The sequence below is a fragment of the Phalacrocorax aristotelis genome, chromosome 1, assembly GCF_949628215.1.
Source record: "Phalacrocorax aristotelis chromosome 1, bGulAri2.1, whole genome shotgun sequence".
NCBI lineage: Eukaryota > Metazoa > Chordata > Aves > Suliformes > Phalacrocoracidae > Phalacrocorax > Phalacrocorax aristotelis.
Window position 1 is genome coordinate 4,531,766 of NC_134276.1, and position 18,531 is coordinate 4,550,296.

At 46.5% G+C, this 18,531-nt stretch overlaps 1 protein-coding gene across 3 annotated transcripts; it reads right to left on the reverse strand.

Annotated features, from left to right (window-relative positions):
* Positions 1–337: 337 nt before the first annotated feature.
* KCTD21 (potassium channel tetramerization domain containing 21) lies at positions 338–16,984 on the reverse strand. 3 transcript variants are annotated; one of them, XM_075074990.1, is made up of 2 exons: positions 16,877–16,984; positions 338–7,221 (listed from the first exon to the last, which is right to left on the reverse strand). In XM_075074990.1, the coding sequence occupies exon 2, from the start codon at positions 7,190–7,192 to the stop codon at positions 6,410–6,412; it is 783 nt and encodes a 260-aa protein (XP_074931091.1). In that variant the 5' UTR covers positions 7,193–7,221; positions 16,877–16,984; the 3' UTR covers positions 338–6,409. The 3 variants fall into 3 exon arrangements, with proteins under 3 accessions (XP_074931091.1, XP_074931244.1, XP_074931167.1); XM_075075143.1 differs by lacking the exon at positions 16,877–16,984 and adding an exon at positions 13,394–15,765; XM_075075066.1 differs by lacking the exon at positions 16,877–16,984 and adding an exon at positions 7,380–12,673.
* Between the last annotated feature and the right edge of the window lie 1,547 nt (positions 16,985–18,531).

Sequence of the window (18,531 nt, forward strand, 5' to 3'; positions counted from 1 at the left end):
GTACAGCAGCAATATATTATGGGTTGTTCAAACTCAGGGACTAAAGACAAGATCAACAGCAGTAAAGCATTAGGGTTTAGGAGGGTTTTCACTGGAGAAATGAATCCTCTGTTTATAAATGTTTGAAATATAAATGAGCTAATGCATTTTAAATGGTTTCCATTATTTAGGAAGGCTTGTTCATGCAAGTTTTCTACAACTGCACATTTTTTGGGGAGCTTCCTACAATTCTTAGCCATGGAGACACACTCTGTAAAATCCTTAGAGGAAAAGCTACGGATTCAGCAAACTTCACTGCTTGCTTTTCTCTCAAGAAATATACATCAGGCAGAGTGTCTCCTGCTTCATTCACATTTTATTTACTGTTTTCTAAAATTAGTAACAGTTCACAAAAGAGTTACAGCCAGAGAACTGCAACTCGATTTTTAAATGCAACAGGCTATCTGTGAAAGTGGTAAGAAACAAAAACCATCGTTTGACACTTTCCACATACTATTCATTCAAAAGCATGGCTTTTAGGGAATTGGAGATAAAATTCTGATCAAGACAAAAATCCTACAGTTAAGAATAGGAATGAGAAAATATGAGGGAGGGGAATGGCAAGAGGAGGAAGAGAAAAGGAATTATTCCATACAGCCCTCCCCTATAGCTCCGTTTTTTTCTGAATTCAGAGGGAAACCATCCTCGTGTTATTCACAAGCAAATCTGAGAACGTGATCTGCATATTTATGCTCAGTCCAGTCCTTCTTACACAGAATATCAACATGACTGCCTGTAGTAATGAGACTTTTACTGAGAGGGCCACACATTAGCACTGGCTGTACCCTGCCTGTTTGTGACCACCGTTGTATGGATACAGGATTCATTACAGAATAGCAGTTAAATATTTCACAATACATTGAATTTCTGAGCAGTGACCTCAAATTCAAAGGGATGAGGTGAAAATGAGATTCCCCAAAGGAGTCTTTTTCATAACTTCTCCATTTATCTGTGAAGTATCAGAAGACCCGAGATTTATTTTCCACAGTCTACGGCATGGGCTGAAGGCAATATTTATCACTCCTGTCAACCTTACATACGGACCCCACCAGCCTTTCCTAGAGTGGGAATAAATCTGACTGATTGCAGGTATTTACTGCCAGTGAACTCACACAGCAATTTATTCTCAGCAACCCGGTTAAAATATGGGTAACGACAGCAGTGCGTATGTTCAGTGATTTAAAGCACACGTGAATTGAAGCAAAGCTGTCTGCTGCTGACAAGCTACTAGCGTAACTCTTGGTATGGCCAGTATTTGAGCTGCATGATAGGAGATTAAAACTGGAAAGGACCAGTGAGTCATTCTGGTTGCAGCCTCCTTCCACAGCAAAACTGTTGTCTCCATTGTTACCTTGTGGGCTTTTTTTCCTGAAGACATCAAGATTCTTTATTCTCTCCATTCTAAATCTTGGATTTCTTGTTAACATATGAATTCTTTCAGGTCTAACTTTTTACACTTTATTTCCCTACCGTCGCCTGCAGCAACAAACACTCCTCTCACTGACTTCTAATGACCTTTAACAACAGCTGCATGAACTAAAGATGTCTTAGTATTTATGTATGGTTTCAGTCCTTTCATAATAACTGGACACTGTTAGATATTTAAAGAACTCTCAAGCCTAAAAACACATAGAGAAATCCATGAGTGATTCTTTCTGGACTCCATTAAGATGATGCTTAATAATCTTTTTGTCGTATAATAAATCGCACTGTGCTACGCACATGCCCATAGCAAAAAATGCCATTAGACTACAGCTAAAAACTTATCATTGCCTTAACTCTGGTATTCTTCTGCTCTAACACTATTGATCTCTCTATTCAGTGGCTCTCTCAGCATTTAGGCCATTTAAAAATGAAGTGCAGGACTTAGCCTCATTTTGCAGATGAAGGTTTTGAGGGAGACAGGCATATGGTGGAATCAGGACAGGAGTTATGCACCGAAATGTGGAAGAAAGCACCCTTCAAACTTTAAGGGAAAAACCTCACTAGATACTTTCCTTGTCTCAGGCCCTTACAGGAAAATAACAAGTTTGCTTTGAGAGTGAATATTCCACTCAAGAGTGAAATAATTTTTAGATGTTACTCCTAATAAATGCCAAGTGCTTTTCACGACTACTGATGGGGTTGTGCTGTACTTAATACAGCTTTGTTTATGTTTGCTTTAATTCAGGAAAACTCTAGAGAAGGATAATTATCAGTGCTGTTGACTGGTAAACAAAAACAAGTTGCACCTCTAGGGCTCAGAAAAAGAAGGTCAGTGAAAGCCAGCTACCTAGATAAAAAGGGAACAAATGTTTTGGAGAGAGAACGTTCCTAAAAAGTCATTATAATGTAACACACAGACTGCAAAATTAAGGAGCAGCTATAAATTTAGCTTAGTGTGTAGTCTGAAATAGCGACTCCATTTGCATAACATATGTTTGACTGCAATCGCAAGTGATTCACTTACTGCTTATTTCGCGTACTCCATTAGCATGCAGAATGACTGCGGCGTTCTAAGTAGTATCTCATGCTTAAAGATGTTTATTCTGCTTAGCAATTTAGAGGTATCTTGAGTTTTCTATTCATCCCAAAGCCTGTTTTCACTCATGTCTTTATACTTGTTGGAAATTTTGCATCTCTGTGCATATAGACGAGAGATACTTTTCATCTCTCTGCATATTAATCACAGAAACATAGAATGGTTTGGGTTGAAAGAAACCTTAAAGATCACCTAGTCCAACCCCCTGCCATGAGCAGGGACATCTTCCATTAGATCAGGTTGCTCAGAGCCCTGTCCAACCTGGCCTTGAACACTTCCAGGGGTGGGGCATCTACCACCTCTCTGGGCAACCTGGGCCACTGCCTCACCACCTTCACAGTGGAGAATTCCTTCCTTTAATCTAAACCTACCCTCATTCGGTTTAAAGCCATCACCCCTTGTCCTATCACTACATGCCCTTGTGAAAAGATGCTCTCCAGCTTTCTTACTGTTCCCCTTCAAGTCTCCCTGCAGCCTTCTCTTCCCCAGGCTGAACAACCCCAGCTCTCCCAGCCCGGCCTCGCAGCAGAGGGGCTCCAGCCCTCGGAGCATTTCTGTGCCCCCTCTGGCCCCGCTCCAACAGCCCCGTGCCTGTCCCGTGCTGAGGAGCCCCGAGCTGGAGGCGGCACTGCAGGGGGGTCTCACAGAGCGGGGCAGAGGGGCAGCACCCCCTCCCTCGCCCTGCTGCCCGCGCTGCTGGGGATGCAGCCCAGGGCACGGTTGGCTTTCTGGGCTGCGAGCACACGTTGCCAGCTCGTGTCCAGCTTTTCATCCCCAGCACCTCCAAGTCCTTCTTGGCAGGGCTGCTCTCCATCCCCCAGCCTGTATGTGTGCTTGGGATTGCCCTGACCCATGCGCAGGACCTTGCACTTGGCCATGTTGAACTTCATGAGGTTTGCATGGGCCCACCTCTCATGCCTGTCCAGGTCCCTCTGGATGGCATCCCATCCCTCCAGTGTATCTGACTGCACCACACATAATAAATGACAGAGACCTGTGGCCAGCTGTACCTTTGCCTGATTGAGTTACCTGAGCACAGATAAATGTATATTCAAGTGGTCCATCTTTTGCACAATAGACAGATGGGTTAAATAACTCCTTGAGAAGTCCCAGGTTCAGTTCTCTCCTCGGTTTGTGGGGATTCAGACCCATATTTCCATGTCAGTAGAATTACCCCAGTTACTATGGAGGCCAGTTTGGGGCACTCTTCATTTCTTGTTTAGAGTTTTAAGAAACTGTGTAACTGCTTTTAGTATGGGTGCTGCTATGGTCCAAAGAAAAGAAAAGGGAATGGGGACAAAGGGAGGAGTAAATGCTCTAGATTAAGCTATCCATAGTGCTTCTGGGGACTCCTCTTAAAGTGCCTTTCACCAGAAAATGCAGCAATGATTCAGCTCTCCCAGGGAATGTTTTTATTTTGCTGAAACTGAATGGAGAAATACCAATCCAGAGCTGTAAAGGGTGTGGATCAGACTTCTTCCCTCTTCCAAATGAGATTTAAGCCCACTGCGTTTGCCCTTGGATAAACTCAAGCTGACAGGAAACAAATTACTACAGATAGGTATTATTTTAGTCCTGACATAGAAGAACTTCTGTTACAGATCAGTTAAAATCTACTCTCAAGGGTGCAGCCTAAAAAGAAATACTGCCAACAGCCCCCGAAAGCTCTGCTCGCACAAATCCAGCAAAGGCATATCTGTTTCAAGGCATAGATTTGGTGAAAGGGGGTTCATATATGGTATTTTACAGATCATAATCAAATTACCTGCATAGATTGTCACTCTGAGTGGCCAACTCATGTCAGAAATAAGATTCACACAGGGGTTGTTTTGCTTTGTCAGCAGCATGCAGCAACCCCTGGAACAGATTACTCCTCCTTTACAATTTAGGACAGGGATGGGGGGGGACAAAAGTTCTTCCTAATGCAACTAAAACTAGAACATGGTGACTCAGGTTGGAATTTAGACACCAAATCCTGTTTACCATCCTCAAAATTCACAAAACTTGCCAGTTTAATGGCTCTGAGGGCTTCAAGCCCAGTCAGTGCTTCCTAACAACATAGTCCCACATATATCATGCTGTTCTAGCACCAAGTCAGAGAGGGGATGACGGGTTTGTAACAGGCTGCCAATAGCTGCAGAATGTGCATTTTTACCATTAGCACGCTGATTTGTGTTGTTCATGCAATTACAGCTTGGGACAGTAGAAATATATTTATCTCACTATATTTTACAGCAGAAAACGCTTCTTTATGCCTGTTCACAGGTCAGCTTAATGTAACGACAGACTAGTTACTTTGGGAAACAAGAGCACAAGCAACATCAAGCTTTGCAGCCCTGTGCTGAGAACTTTTGGAAGCACTAAAATTCTAAACGCAAAGCTTCGTTATTGCCTTTCCCCTTCTATCTCAATAGAGATAATGGGAAATGTTCCAGAGGGTGTCTCGTGCACACATAGCAATCTGGTTAAGGAAAGACAGCTAAGATACTTTTAAACATAATTAGCTGAGAATGAACCACCATGAATGTGGCAAAATGATGTTTAGAGCTAACATGCAGTTAATGGATTATGGTCTTCATTGTGGCTCGGACCGGGCTTGTAGGAAAGAGCTTTACCATTGCCGTCACCTCTGGTTTCCCACTGCCTTACCTCCAACAATCTGACACTAAGCAAGCGGGCAAAATGCTGGCTTAGTGATCTGACCGTTTCACAATGATGTAAAAAATACAGCTCAATGCACCGGGATAGAAAAAGTGAGCCTCTGTTTTTGTAATGGAAAATACTAGGCGTAACCTGATGGGAATGTTGTCTTTTCACACGGAATCCATCCTATCCAGAGAGCATCCCATGCACTCCAGGCACTGCTGAAGGGAGACGTGCCCAAAAGAAGGCCATGCCCAGGCAGAAGAGGCTCAAACATTTTGAAGGGGCCTCTGCCAAGTCTGTCTCCACTGCAGAAAGTTGCCTCCAGACAAATGTAAGGTCGTAAGAGAAGGAAAAGAACTAGTTGTCTTGGATGCCTTTGGAATGTAAAAGTATAGGTTTAAGAGCATCTAAAGCAAAGTTCCCCCACCAGCCTCAATCTTCTCAGTGCGTAAGAACACCATTCTCTCTGCTATAGGTTCCTTGGTCGTTGCCCGTGCCAGTCACATCATTCAAACACGGCTTTCCTGAAAGCAGAACACAGCAGGGTCTTCCTCGTGGGGTTCAGAAAAAAACACCTGTCAGCTTCAGATAGTAGCAGAAATCTGTTGCTGAAGCCAAACAGACAGGATCCCTTACTCATTTGCAGTTTGCACCAACCTTTACAGCTCTATTAAGTGCATGCTTGTAGGGAGATTTCTTCTCTGTGGATCCAGCCAAGCTTCTTGGATGCTCTGCACAGGTGATATGGCAAGACATGGAAGACACGTCCCCCAGACTGTCCGCTGTGCTGCAGCTCCATGGCATCCTTCACTGCATCTGATCTCCACATACCTTCCAAACTGTGATTACTGAACCCTCACATCTCCCTTGCAATACAGGTTAAGGATCACGCCCATTTTCCAATTGGAAAATGTAAGAAGGACAGAAGTTAAGCGATTTTTCCCCACAGTTGTACAGCAGGTCAGAGGTGGAGGCAGAGACAGAACCAATTCTTAATTCAGGCACTAGACAATATTCCTTCTGCCTAGAATATGGACATATTCTGAAAGGTTGTATTGGTAAATACATTAAAGGAAAATCATCTCCCTGTTAGTGACTCTTAATCCAGATAAGCATGATTCTGAATTAGGCTGTAAGTGTGTTTTAAAGGGAAACACTTAACCTGTGTTATCTCCATGCTGGCACCATACTAAACAGCCAGTCCTACTTGTACCGAATTAGGCGAATAATCTTATTATTCATGAAATCTGAAGTATGTGGATGAGAAGAATCTATGCAGAAACCATCACTCATGGCTATTTTTAGCACTTCTTCCACAAACACCTGGAAACTATTGATCTGCTTATTATCTGGCACCACCCAGAGTCTCTTTAAGTTCTGCTTTGTGTACTCCTCTTCCGGAAGGCCTTCCACACTTGCAACCCAATCCAAGGTCAAATGGTTGGGGTCCTGCAGGTAGCTGGATATTGAAGAGAGGTTTCCGTTGAAGCAATAGTAAAGTTTGGAACCAAGAAGCTTCAGGAACAGACATGACGTGGAGAAAATATGAGCACTGAACACTTCCATGTTGGAGGAAGACAGGCTGTAGATCTGGGGTGCTTCTCGGACAGTGAAATGAACAGTCTGGGTCTTCTGATCGAGAGTGATGTTGAGCATGGCATTCTTCTCTGCTTTAGAAAGCTCCACCTCCTTCTCCTGCAAGGCCTCAATCAGTGGCTGAATCTGATAAAAATCTACCTCCCGTCTAAGTAAGCCCATTTCCTGAAAGTCTTCAGGCAGGTCCAAGTGAGAAGTTCGTAAGAAGTTCAGGATATAGCGGAAGATTTTGCCATCTCTGTCGATAAAGCAGTTGCCTTGGCTGTCCTTCTTGGTTGGGATCTTCCCACTAAACATGGCCCCCAGCATGGAGTCTGGAAAGCTAGTCAGGGTGGACAGAGAGGTCGTATAGAGTTTTCCTCCAACATTGAGCGTGATGGGTTCTGACATGATGAAAAGTCACAATGCTGCGACTAATTCTAAAGAAAAAAAAGATCCAACACCACACATTTAGTTGCATTTACCTGTTTGAAAGGTTAAACTATAGAGATAAAGAGTCCTAAATATATAAGGGTAACTACTTGGCAAAAAATAATCATAGAAATCAGAAGTGGGGAATTACTTTTGGAGGTTGTACCTTGAGAACAAGTGTAAGGATGTTTTTTCTCCCAACAGACTTGAACAGGACTTTGTTTACAGCAGAATGACTGCTGACTTCAAAGCAAGAGTTGTGTCCTGGCCTCACCTGATCCCCACTCCCTCGCAAACACAGACTGTAGAGGGGAAAAAAAGGACAGGATAAGAACTGGACACATCCCAACATCTTCCATGGCGTTCAAAGATATAATTAAAGCAACAAAGCTGTTGCAGCAGAATCCCCTGACACACATTTAAGTGCAGTCAGCCTAGCAGTGAGCCAACGACCAGTGCTGCTGTAAGCATGCAGCAGTCTGCAGTACCATTCAGTAAAAAACCCACCAGGCTTTCTCCTTCCAACATGCTTTAGCTTAGAAAACAGTTCCTAATTAATTGGGGCCACTTCCCAGTTGACATAGTTTCCATGCAGCTTCTCTGCAATCAGCTGAGACAAATGGAGGGTGTGATTTTATGGTGCAGTTCAGTGTCACTGTCTCTGGAAGGAACATACCTCCCTTCACCCTCCACCATACTTTCCTCCTTCCTTATGCCAGCTCTCGCACTTATCTGACCCCACAGTGAGCCAGTTTAGGGAGAAACCCCCATCATTTTCTATTCAGGATATGTTTCTGCCACGTTTTGGAACCAGATGAATTCCAGGGGTGGTGCAAAGGAAGAGGAAGGAGCTCCATAGCCCTCTTCACTGCAGATCAGAACAGATCAGATCAGCTGCCTTGAAATGCTGGGCCCTCCTTCCTGCTAGCTGGGAACCTGCAAATCTGTTTTCCCTTGTTTGCTGAATCCAAATCGATCAACAGTTCATTCCAGTTTTGTTGTTGACTTAATCAGTGGGAAAACCATCACTATTTGCTTGCAGAGGTAGGAGGTAGCTCTTGCTGTAGTAACTATAGTCATTCAGCAGAAAGCTGCCGAACAGCGCCCTTAAATTTAAGTGCAGGCATTTTCCTAACGAGTCATGAATAATCATAGACACAAGGACACTATTATCAGCTCCAGAGACACAGCAAAATACAGGTAAGAAGAATGTCACCTTGTGCTGGAATATCAATTCTTTTATGGCTGCTAAAACTCAAATAGTGGGGGTAACAGCTCCCTAAAACAAATATGCCTCTAGATAGCAAGTACATTTTACTATGAAAGACTTGCTCACCCTTGGGCAGTTAATGACCCGGTCAAAGGAGAATCTGTATTTCATTTCTAGGTTAAGGCTAACATTCCACTCTGTTCTTTAGCCCACTTTAGCCCTTAGCACGGTGTATATCTCACTGCACGATAATGAATGGAAAGAAGCAGATCTCTAAATCCACTGAGAGCCTTGCCTGTGTATCCTTTAGTCCTGTGTATCCAACAAAATTGGCAAAGACGCATGCATAGACCAACACAACAACCTGTCTACGCCCGTCACAAAGACCATCCTTGTGACTAACCTCAGCCAAATATACCCTAGAAAAAACTATATGTTCCAGTGCCAAACTCCCCTTAGCAGTGTAGTCTCAGCGTACTTCCCACTTGTGAAGACTCCTACCCAATTTAGAGTCAAGAGCCATTCAAAACTGATTGTATAGAGGCTTTAACTGGTCTAATTCTGTACTGCAAGTGGCTGCCATGTGTTTTTTCCCCTAAGCCCTTGCAATATGTTTGCAAAAGTGTTGCCACAAGCACAATCTGACATTCACAAAAACAGCCTAAAATGGATTTTACTTTTTTACGTTTCATCAAACAGAAGCGTTCCTTACATCTCCCTGCAAATAACACAGCCTGTAGAAGCAGGACTGAGAGTGACCCCAAAGGTCATGTTCGTTGCTTCCCATCTCTGCTACCCCTCAGGCTGCTTTAGACTAAATAACCCAAATTTTTCTGTTCTTTCTTCATAGATCATGTTTTCAGATTTTTGAGCCCAAGCCTGCTTATCTACACCACAGGAGTGGTTTTCTCATGCTCTCTTCTAGCCTTAGCCAGCTACAGAGTGAGATGTTTCCCTCAATGTGTATGTGACAGGCTTCACTTGGCAGAGCCCATTCTCGAGACTCATGACCTAAAGACCACTGGATGGTCCAAAGATACAGATTTTAATTTCAAACTTAACATCTACCCTAGGTTTATTCTGATCCAAAGACTCGCTGGCTATGTTAAGTTGAATGAGAGGCAGACATCTCAGTCTGTTCTGGACAGATAATGTTAAAATATCTCGTAACTGGTTTCTTTATCAGCAGTCTCAAAAGGGAGGCTGCCAACAAAATATGGCAGTAACGTGAGCTCTTCGAAACTGAAGACCACATCTATGCTGCCAGCAACAGCATCAGAAATTTGACCAAGCTTTACCTCCGGCATTGGAAGAGTTGTTGGTGTAGTAGCACAGAGCTTGGCAGACACGGCGTTACCACCTCCCCGTGTGGGCTCTGCTCCTCTCCCACCTCTGGCCGCTGCTCAAACATGTGCCCTGACCAGCCTATTCTGCGTGTGGCCATTCTGCAGTCTACAGACCCATACAGGCTGGATTTCAGTCTCCCAGGACACCAGCTTGCTTTTATTTTGGACCTCTCCACTGCCCCCACACTGATTAAATTTCAAGCATTTAATGATGTAAACATCTGGCCCATGGATAAGGCTGCAGGATAACTATTCCACAGCTGTTGTTCATAAAGTGAAATCGACATATAGCAAGTTAATCATCTGCTTTTGCCTAATTCATCCCATTACTTGCAGGTTGATATCTTCATAGTGTGAAGATGGATCTGATAGTCTGGCAACCTCAGAAGACCCCAAACCGCAGGACAAATGAGCATGCATATATCTACTGGATTCATCATCAGCCTGGACTTAATGCATTGACCAACCAATGTACTTGACAGTAGCTGGGGAAAGTAAGTCAATCTTTGCTGCTTTTTTCTCATAAACTTGATTATGAAAAAAGTTTTTCATAAACCTGTAAAAATTAGAATTAAATGGCTTGTCACTTTTCTCTCTTTGCTCATCCAAGCAGCATCTGCAGTCCCCACCCTGGTTTATCAGGCCTGGGTACTTGTTTAATGCAATATAAAGGTTCTCCATGAATACAGCACGGAAATCACTTCTGCTTGGTGCCGAGGCACCAGGAGAGCATCTGATCTTGGACATGGGTGGCCATAACCTGCAGTCACCAAAGACAAGTACAGATTGGGTTATGGCTCTTGGAAGCAGGGGATTACAGTAAAGCCTTTTGTGTAGCTGCTCCCCAAGTAGCACTTAAAATTCCTTCAAATTAGATCAGCTAGAGGTCTAATTTGAGAGTTGAAGATGGACAAAGCACACCGGATTTATTTAGTGCTTTTAAAGTGACTTGAATTTAAATACATCTTTCTTTATAAAATAGATGTATTTAACAACATGGGAGAAAGAATCTATGGTTCGTTTAAAGCCATTATCTTTTCAGGTGATGTAAATTGAGAGAAACCAGCAGTGGTGAAGTTTTTGGAAAAGTCAAGCTCCTGAATAGAAGCTGCTGTTTGAGCATTTCAACCAGCCAGGGCTTGTAAATTTTAACTTGGGTTTTACTCACAGGAGCATCTTCAACAGATGCAGAGATAACATTTCTGTAACGATCTGCTACCCCACAAGTTTAGCTCAGCAAACAACTGGTTCGAACCTGGGAGTGGTGAGGGTTGACACAGCAGGAGGGTATGAAAGAGCAGGTGAAACGACAAAATCTACCTACTTATTGATGCCGCCACGTATTTAGAACTGTCAGCTCAGTTCCTTCATTATCCATAATACTTCCTTTGTTTAATCATTTTAAATGTAGAACAGCATTGGATAAGATTATTTCCCCCTTACGTATTCATCATATTTAAGAGTGCTTTAATTAGCTAATAAATAAAATTCTGTATACATACTTTCATTCAGTGCCTGTTTTGCCCAACTTGGCAAAAAAGTTCAAGTGTACAAGTAATCATAAAAAAAAAAAGCATTAGCTGCAGTTTGCCAACATAAGTAAAATGTAAAGGAATGGCACAAATACTACTACATATTTAACCACTCTGAAAAATGGGTACAGCTGTAGTCTATCCTTTTTGGGCAAAAAATGTGTATATGGTTTTCAAAGAGACATGTCTCTTTCCTTAAGCTATAGATATATAGAGCCAATTTTTAACAGGACTTTCTGGTTACTTACTCAGATAAAAAATGATAACTTAGATCATTCCAGTTAAAAATAATCTACCATGAAACAGCAAGTTTTATGAAACACCAAAGAGATACCTGGGTCTGTTTAAAAGTCTCATTGAAGATTTGAAGAAAACTCTCTCTGCATTAATGAAATAAATGCAGAAGCTATTTTAGCCAAAGCTATAAATACCAGCAGGGCAGACAGAAGATATTAAACAGATCAGAAAACAAACCAAGAAGTTCTTATTTGGAAAAATGTGTAACAATCCCTTGATTTCCCTGACAAGTTCACCCAAATACAGGTATTTCTTGAGAAAATGTTGTTTGGAAAAAGCAGCAGTAATCGATTGCAAACACAGATTTCACTTTACAAATGGCAGGGAAGGAAAATGGATCAATTCTTTGGGATTGCAGAGGCAATGCCTAAGACAGGGTCAACAGGCTGATCCTAGTGTTGTTCAGAGGATCTCATTAATGAAATTAATTACACACTGAGTAGCAAAGCAAGAGCAATCTGTAATTTGGTAGGAGTGGCTTACAATGAGTTGTTAAAACAGGGTTTCCAAAGTCCATCACACAGGTTGCTTATGGCCTCTGAAGCCTTTACATGTGGCATTAAAAGCATGAAAAGCTGTAGCATCCCCTGAAAAATGAGCTAATGGATGTTGTGACAACAACAGGGTCTTTTGCTGCCAGACATAGAGATACGTGGCTATTTACACAGTCATCACCCCTGGTTTTAATTTCATACATAAGGTGTTAGGCTGCTGGTTACCTACCCATAAAACCTCCCTCCATGACGAAAACTTTGGAAACCTGTATTTAAGACTGTGAAATATGTGCAGCTTCATTAATCATAGAATTATTTAGGTTGGAAAAGACCTTTAAGATCATCAAGTCCAACTATTAACTTAACGCTGGCAAGTCCATCACTCAACCATGTCCCTAAGTACCACGTCTACATGTCTTTTAAATACCTCCAGGGATGGTGACAGCCACTTCCCTGGGCAGCCTGTTCCAATGCTTGACAACCCTTTCAGTCAAGAGATTTTTCCTAATATCCAATCTAAACCTCCCCGGTGCAACTTGAGGCCGTTTCTTCTCATTGTATCGCTAGTGACCTGGGAGAAGAGACCAACCCCAACCTCACTCCAGCCCCTCTCAGGCAGTTGCGAGAAGGGCTCCCCTCAGCCTCCCCTTCTCCAGGCTAAACCCCCCCAGCTCCCTCAGCCACCCCCCAGCACACTTGTGCTCCAGACCCTGCCCCAGCCCCGCTGCCCTTCTCTGGACACGCTCCAGCACCTCCAGGCCCTTCTTGTCCCGAGGGGCCCAAACCTGAGCCCAGCATTCGAGGTGGGGCCTCCCCAGTGCCGAGCACAGGGGCCCCATCCCTGCCCGGCTCCTGCTGGCCACACCAGGGCTGACACAAGCCCGGGGGCTGGTGGCCTCCTTGGCCACCTGGGCACTGCTGGCTCATGCCCAGCCGGCTGTCAGCCAGCACCCCCAGGGCCTTCTCCGCCGGGCACTTCCCAGCCCCTCTGCCCCAGGCCTGGGGTGATGCCTGGGGTTGGTGTGACCCAAGGGCAGGACCCGGCACTTGGCCTTGTTAAACCTCACACAACTGGCCTCGGCCCATGGATCCAGCCTGTCCAGGTCCCTCTGCAGAGCCTTCCTGCCCTCGCGCAGACCAACACTCCTGCCCAACTTGGTGCCATCTGCAAACTTACTGAGGGTGCCCTCGATCCCCTTGTCCACATCATTGATAAAGATATTAAACAAGACTGGCCCCAACACTGACCCCTCAGGAACCCCGCTCGTGACCGGCTGCCAGCTGGATTTAGCTCTGCTCACCACAGCTCTCTGGGCTCGGCCAGCCAGCCAGTTTTTTATCCAGCAAAGTGTACGGCCATCCAAGCTGTGAGCAGCCAGTTTCTTCAGGAGAATGCTGTGGGAAACGGTGTCAAACACTTTACTGAAGTCCAGTTAAACAGCATCCACAGCCTTTCCCTCATCCACTAAGTGGGTCACCTTGCCATGGAAGGAGATGAGGTTACTTGAGCAGTACCGGCCTTTCTTGAACCCCTGCTGACTGGGCCTGATCACCCGCACATGCAGCGTGATGGCACTCAAGACGATCTCCAACTATTTCTGTTAAGAAATAGTTGAGGAGTAAGAATGAACTGCAAAGTATACACACAGGAAAAAAAAATTAATAATTTAGGCCGGCACAATGAAGGATGCTTTAGTGGCAATAAAATTAAAGCAAGCCAGGAACCGTTTCTGCTATGCATCAGGAAGAGCAGCCAGACTAAAAACCTCTCTGCCTATTTGAATATTGCCCAAGAGAGAGGGTGAAAGCCACGTCAGCTGGATAAATGTTACAAGAGATAGATCAGGTAATGCATTATAGGAAGCAATTCTGCATTGGGAGGGGCAGGATTGATTTCAGCTAAAAAAGAGGTATAAAAAATGTCTATCTGGGCACCTGTATGGCAGCTGGGGACTTTAAATGTGGTTCTGCAGGAAAAGATGGCTGTTCGGAGGATGGAGCTCCGGTCTGCATCATTAGAGTGCATTAATGGCAAACACATCATCAGGCAAAGATATTCCTTTCTGCTCAATGCTTGTTCTGCTTTGGGTTTTGTCCCACATTTCCCACACTCAGCACGTATCACTTTGCTCCATCGCATCTTACTGAAACCTATGTTTTGCGTTGAGAAAAATTCCAGCTTCCATGAAACACCCAAGTCCTGAGAAAAAAAAACCTCCATGAAGTTGTGAACTCCAGATCTGGGCATGCCGAGCCCCGTGGCACTTGCTGCGACTGTACCTGCAGACCAGTTTCATGCTGTGTCCCTTCTCAAGGGGACAATTTTGCAGAGGAAATCCAGACCCTTAGCTACCAGTTGTGCCCCGCCATGTTATGGGGACTGCAGCCGAGGCAGTTTGAAGCCTAGAAGTCACCCCACGAAATATAGGAGAAAAATAATCAAACTACAATGAAGGGAGGGCAGAAACAAAACAAATAGTATTTATGGGATTGGAAAAAAAAGATAAAAGCCCCTCAGTTGACCATTTACCTAACCAGCAGCAGCCCGTAGCACCAAGTGAGAGCTGGGTTTAAGGAAGGATTTGGTACAAAATCCATCGCAAGGATGGATTCACCCTCCCTTTATGTACCCCTGATGCACATTTATTTATCTCAGCTCATCCTCAACTAACATTTGCAATACAGTTTCTATACCCTATATGCTTATTTAGAGTAATCTTAGAGAGGGAAACTCATGTTTTACCATTGCTGCAGGATGGACCCACCTAATTTCAGACACTCAGTTAAATCAGCCCCTCCAATAAATATAATGCAGTACTTCGAGGCTTAAATTCAGTTGGTGAAGCAGAGCGTGGCGTGTCAGCCAGCAGCACTATATCCCGAAATGCAGCGCCGGAGGGGGGCCAGCAGCTGCTTTTTGTTTCAGGACTGCTGTGAGCCACTGGAAATTTCCAGCCGGTGTTTGGTGAAAGGCTGCTCATGCCCGAGGCTGGCACGGAGGACGTGGGTGACAAGCTCCGGGAGGGGACTCAAACTCCCAGCAGGCGCGTGGCAGGAAACGACGGCTCACCCTTCCCTTCTCGCTGTAAGACGGGGTCAGTATCAATCTGCCGGTGGCTGCAATACCCAGCCATAGACACACCAACTGTCCACCCTTGGAGAGCAACTGCTTAGCCACCAGTTATTATATTTATTTACATTTAATTTTCTAACTGTGCTTTGTTAGACATAGAAATGCTCCTCTGCCAACGAGACACCTGCACAACGGGAAAGCGTGGACGGGAGTTTTGTAACATCCCTGGTTTGTTGGTGTATGTCTGTCCCTTCCCAGACCTGCATCTTGATGCTCTTGAGCATCTCCTGGGCTGCTTGCTTAGGGATGCGGGGGAGTGCAGAAGGCTGCACGTCTGGCTCTCTGCAGACGCTGAATGTAAGCAATGAAGAGAAGCGGGTAGGGAGACGGGGGCAGGAAAATAGAGCTGGCACCCAGTTAGTAAGAGAAAGGAGCAATATAAAACAAAGGTCAGGTTCCTCTTGTGAGAAGAGGAATGAAAGCAGTGGCGCACGGCAGGGAGGAGGGAAATGAAATGAAGGTTAATAGCTACTGAAGGAGAATGGCAGAAGACAAGATGGAGGGGGAGAGAGAGTGCAGAGCCAGAGAGATGCGGCTGCAGCGAGGTTTGGAGAATAAAAGCCCAAGTACTGCGGTGCTCGGTGCTCTCCAGGTATGACCTCCGACACCCGTGAGCTCAGGGGCTGCTGGGTGGGCAACGCAGATTACCAGGCGGTTACTGCCACCGGTTGCCGGATGGGAGCCCGTTTGGGGTCTCATGGCAGTGGGAGCATCACTCATCCTTCCAAGCAGCTGATATAACCCTTTGTACAGTCCCAATATACGAATTTAATGCCAGTCCCGGCAAAGGTTTTCACTGATTTCTAATGTCCTGTCCCAGCATCCACATGGGTATCACTTGGCACCCTTGGAGTATCTTCCAGATACTCTTATTCCTTTCCTGGACCACCTCATCCACACACATGGTAGACCACCACCTGCGTACTGCTTGATGCATGCCCAGGGTGGTTCAGCAATCCAGCATCCACCCCATCTCCCACTGACACCATCGCTTCCAGGGTGCCCTTTCAATTAAGACAGCAACTAACTGCCAGCACGGATGCAGCTGCAGACTAGTGAAAAGCACTCAGGAATAATATTAACAAAGTAGGTGCCATCCAGAATTAGGCCCTCTGTGGGGTTCGGCTCATGCATGTCACCCAGCCAGCCCCACGCTGCCGTCCGGGGCTGGCTGCAGTTCGGCTGGAGACAGAGCCAACCCTGGGTGTGGGCGTACAGGGCTTGGATTTGCTAAACTGCTGTAAATCCTTTAATTTTGGAGATATTTCATTGAAAATGGGTTTTGGGGAGGCAAAGTTTGCAGAGTGGCGCTGAGCCCTACCCTGTTAAGAGGAACTATAGGTAGGGCTCCTTCCTACACAGCCAGGTGTCCAAACTATTAAATTACCTTAAAATAATTTAAAAAAAAAACAACACAAAGGCCCTAAAAGTAGTGGGTCACGCGTTCTTCCCTCATCCCACAGGGTTTCTCCGCAGAACAGCAGCGAAGCTCCGCAGCCACCGGTGGGTGTGTGTCCGCCCCCCTCTGTGCCTCAGTTTCCCCACCTCGGGGGGTGAGGGTGGGGGTTACAATGGGGTGACCCCGGCCCTTCCCAGCCGCTCCCCCCCCAAGCCAGGCGGATCCCCACCCCATCCCCGCCGCGGTACCCACCTGCGCCCCCTCCAGCCGCCGAGCCCCGTCGCTCGCCGGGCGCCGCGGGAGGCGGAGGCGGCGGGAGGAGGAGGAGGAGGAGGAGGAGGAGGAAGCCGGGGCCGCGAGAGGCGGATCGGCTCGGCACGGCCCGGCACGGCCGCTCTGGGATTTGTAGTTCGCCGCAGCCCTCGGCCCTTCCCCGGCGCTGCCCGCAGGTCTGCGGCCATACGGGCACGGCCCGGCCACGGAGGGAGGTAACGCGGGGCGGGAGGGAGGGAAGGAGGGAGGGGGTCTCGGAGGGGGGCGGTCAGGGGTTGGGGTGGTGGGAGGGAGGGGCGCGGGGAAAAGGGGTGCTTGGGAAGGAGTGCAGGGGGGTGGTCTGGGGTCGGGATGCAGGAGGGATGCTCGGGGTGAGGGGTGCAGGAGGGATGCTCGGGGTGAGGGATGCAGGAAGGGTGGCCGGGGACGGGATGCAGAAGATTGCTCAGGGGTCGAGATACTCGGAGGGAGGGATGCTCAGAGGGAGGGATGCTCAGCGGAAGGGGTGCAGGAGAGCTGCTCTGAGGGAAGGGTTTGAGGATCCTCGGAGGGAGGGATGCTCGGGGATCGGGATGCAGAAAGGCAGTCTCAGGGAAAGGGGCGCAGGAGGGATGCTCAAAGGGAGGGATGCTCGAAGGAAGTGGTACAGGAGGGGTGTTTGCGGGTCCGGCTGCTGGGAGGGAAGGGGGGAAGGGATGCAGGAGGGGTGCTGGGGAAAGGGGTGCAGGAGGGGTGCTTGGAGGGAGCGATACTCGGAGGGATGCAGGAGGGTGTTCAGGGTTCAGGAAGGAGCTGGGAGTAAGGAGTGCTTGGGGTTTGGAATTCAGCTGGGATTCTCAGGAACGGGGATGCTTAGAGGGAGGGAAGCCTGGGGGTTGTGATGCAGGAGGGATAGTCAGAGGGATGCTCAGGGGTTGGGATGTAGGAGAGGCCTTGGAGGGAGGTATGCAGGAGGGATGCTTGCAGTAAGGACTGCTCGAGGGGTTGGGATGCAGGAAGGATGCTCGATGGAGGGATGCTTGGAAGGAAAGGTTCAGGAGGGATGCTCAGGAGTCAGGATCCCCTGTGGGATGTTCAGAGAGCGGGATGCTCTGTGGTCACGATGCAGGAGGGAACCCTGGAGGAGGGATGCTTGAGGATTTGGATGTTTGAGGGTCAGGCTACAGGAGGATGCTTGGAGGGAGGGATACAGGAGCAACGTTGGCAAGTGGGTGTGTGCACATTTCCCCGGTGCCTGCAGGGCTTTGCAAACCTATTTACAAGGCAGCATCTTGTCATGAGGAACTGGCTGAGATGGATTGAGGTTTTCTCCAGGGAAGCTGACCTGGGGAGAGACAATCGGGGAAGTTCCCATCCCATAGGGAGCCAAAAAGCCCTAAAAGTGAGGGTCAAATTCAGAGCAGTCCAGATCCAAACCCCTTTCAGATTAAATCAGCCCTGGCTTGGACTTTGCAGGTGTTAAAGGATGAAAGCAGACATTGGTATCTTGCATATTTGCCAACGTTATGAGGTTTTCAAAATGCTTTGGGAACTAAACTATGCTGTGTTTGTATCATGGGACTCATGGCAGAGAAGTTTCAACTGCATGCCCTACCTCACGCTGAAAGGATGTAGCAAGGGGCTGAGCTTTCGCA

Coding starts and splice junctions, on each gene's coding strand:
- KCTD21 (XM_075074990.1), bottom strand. CDS start 7,192: ATGTCAGAACCCATCACGCTCAATGTTGGAGGAAAACTCTATACGACC.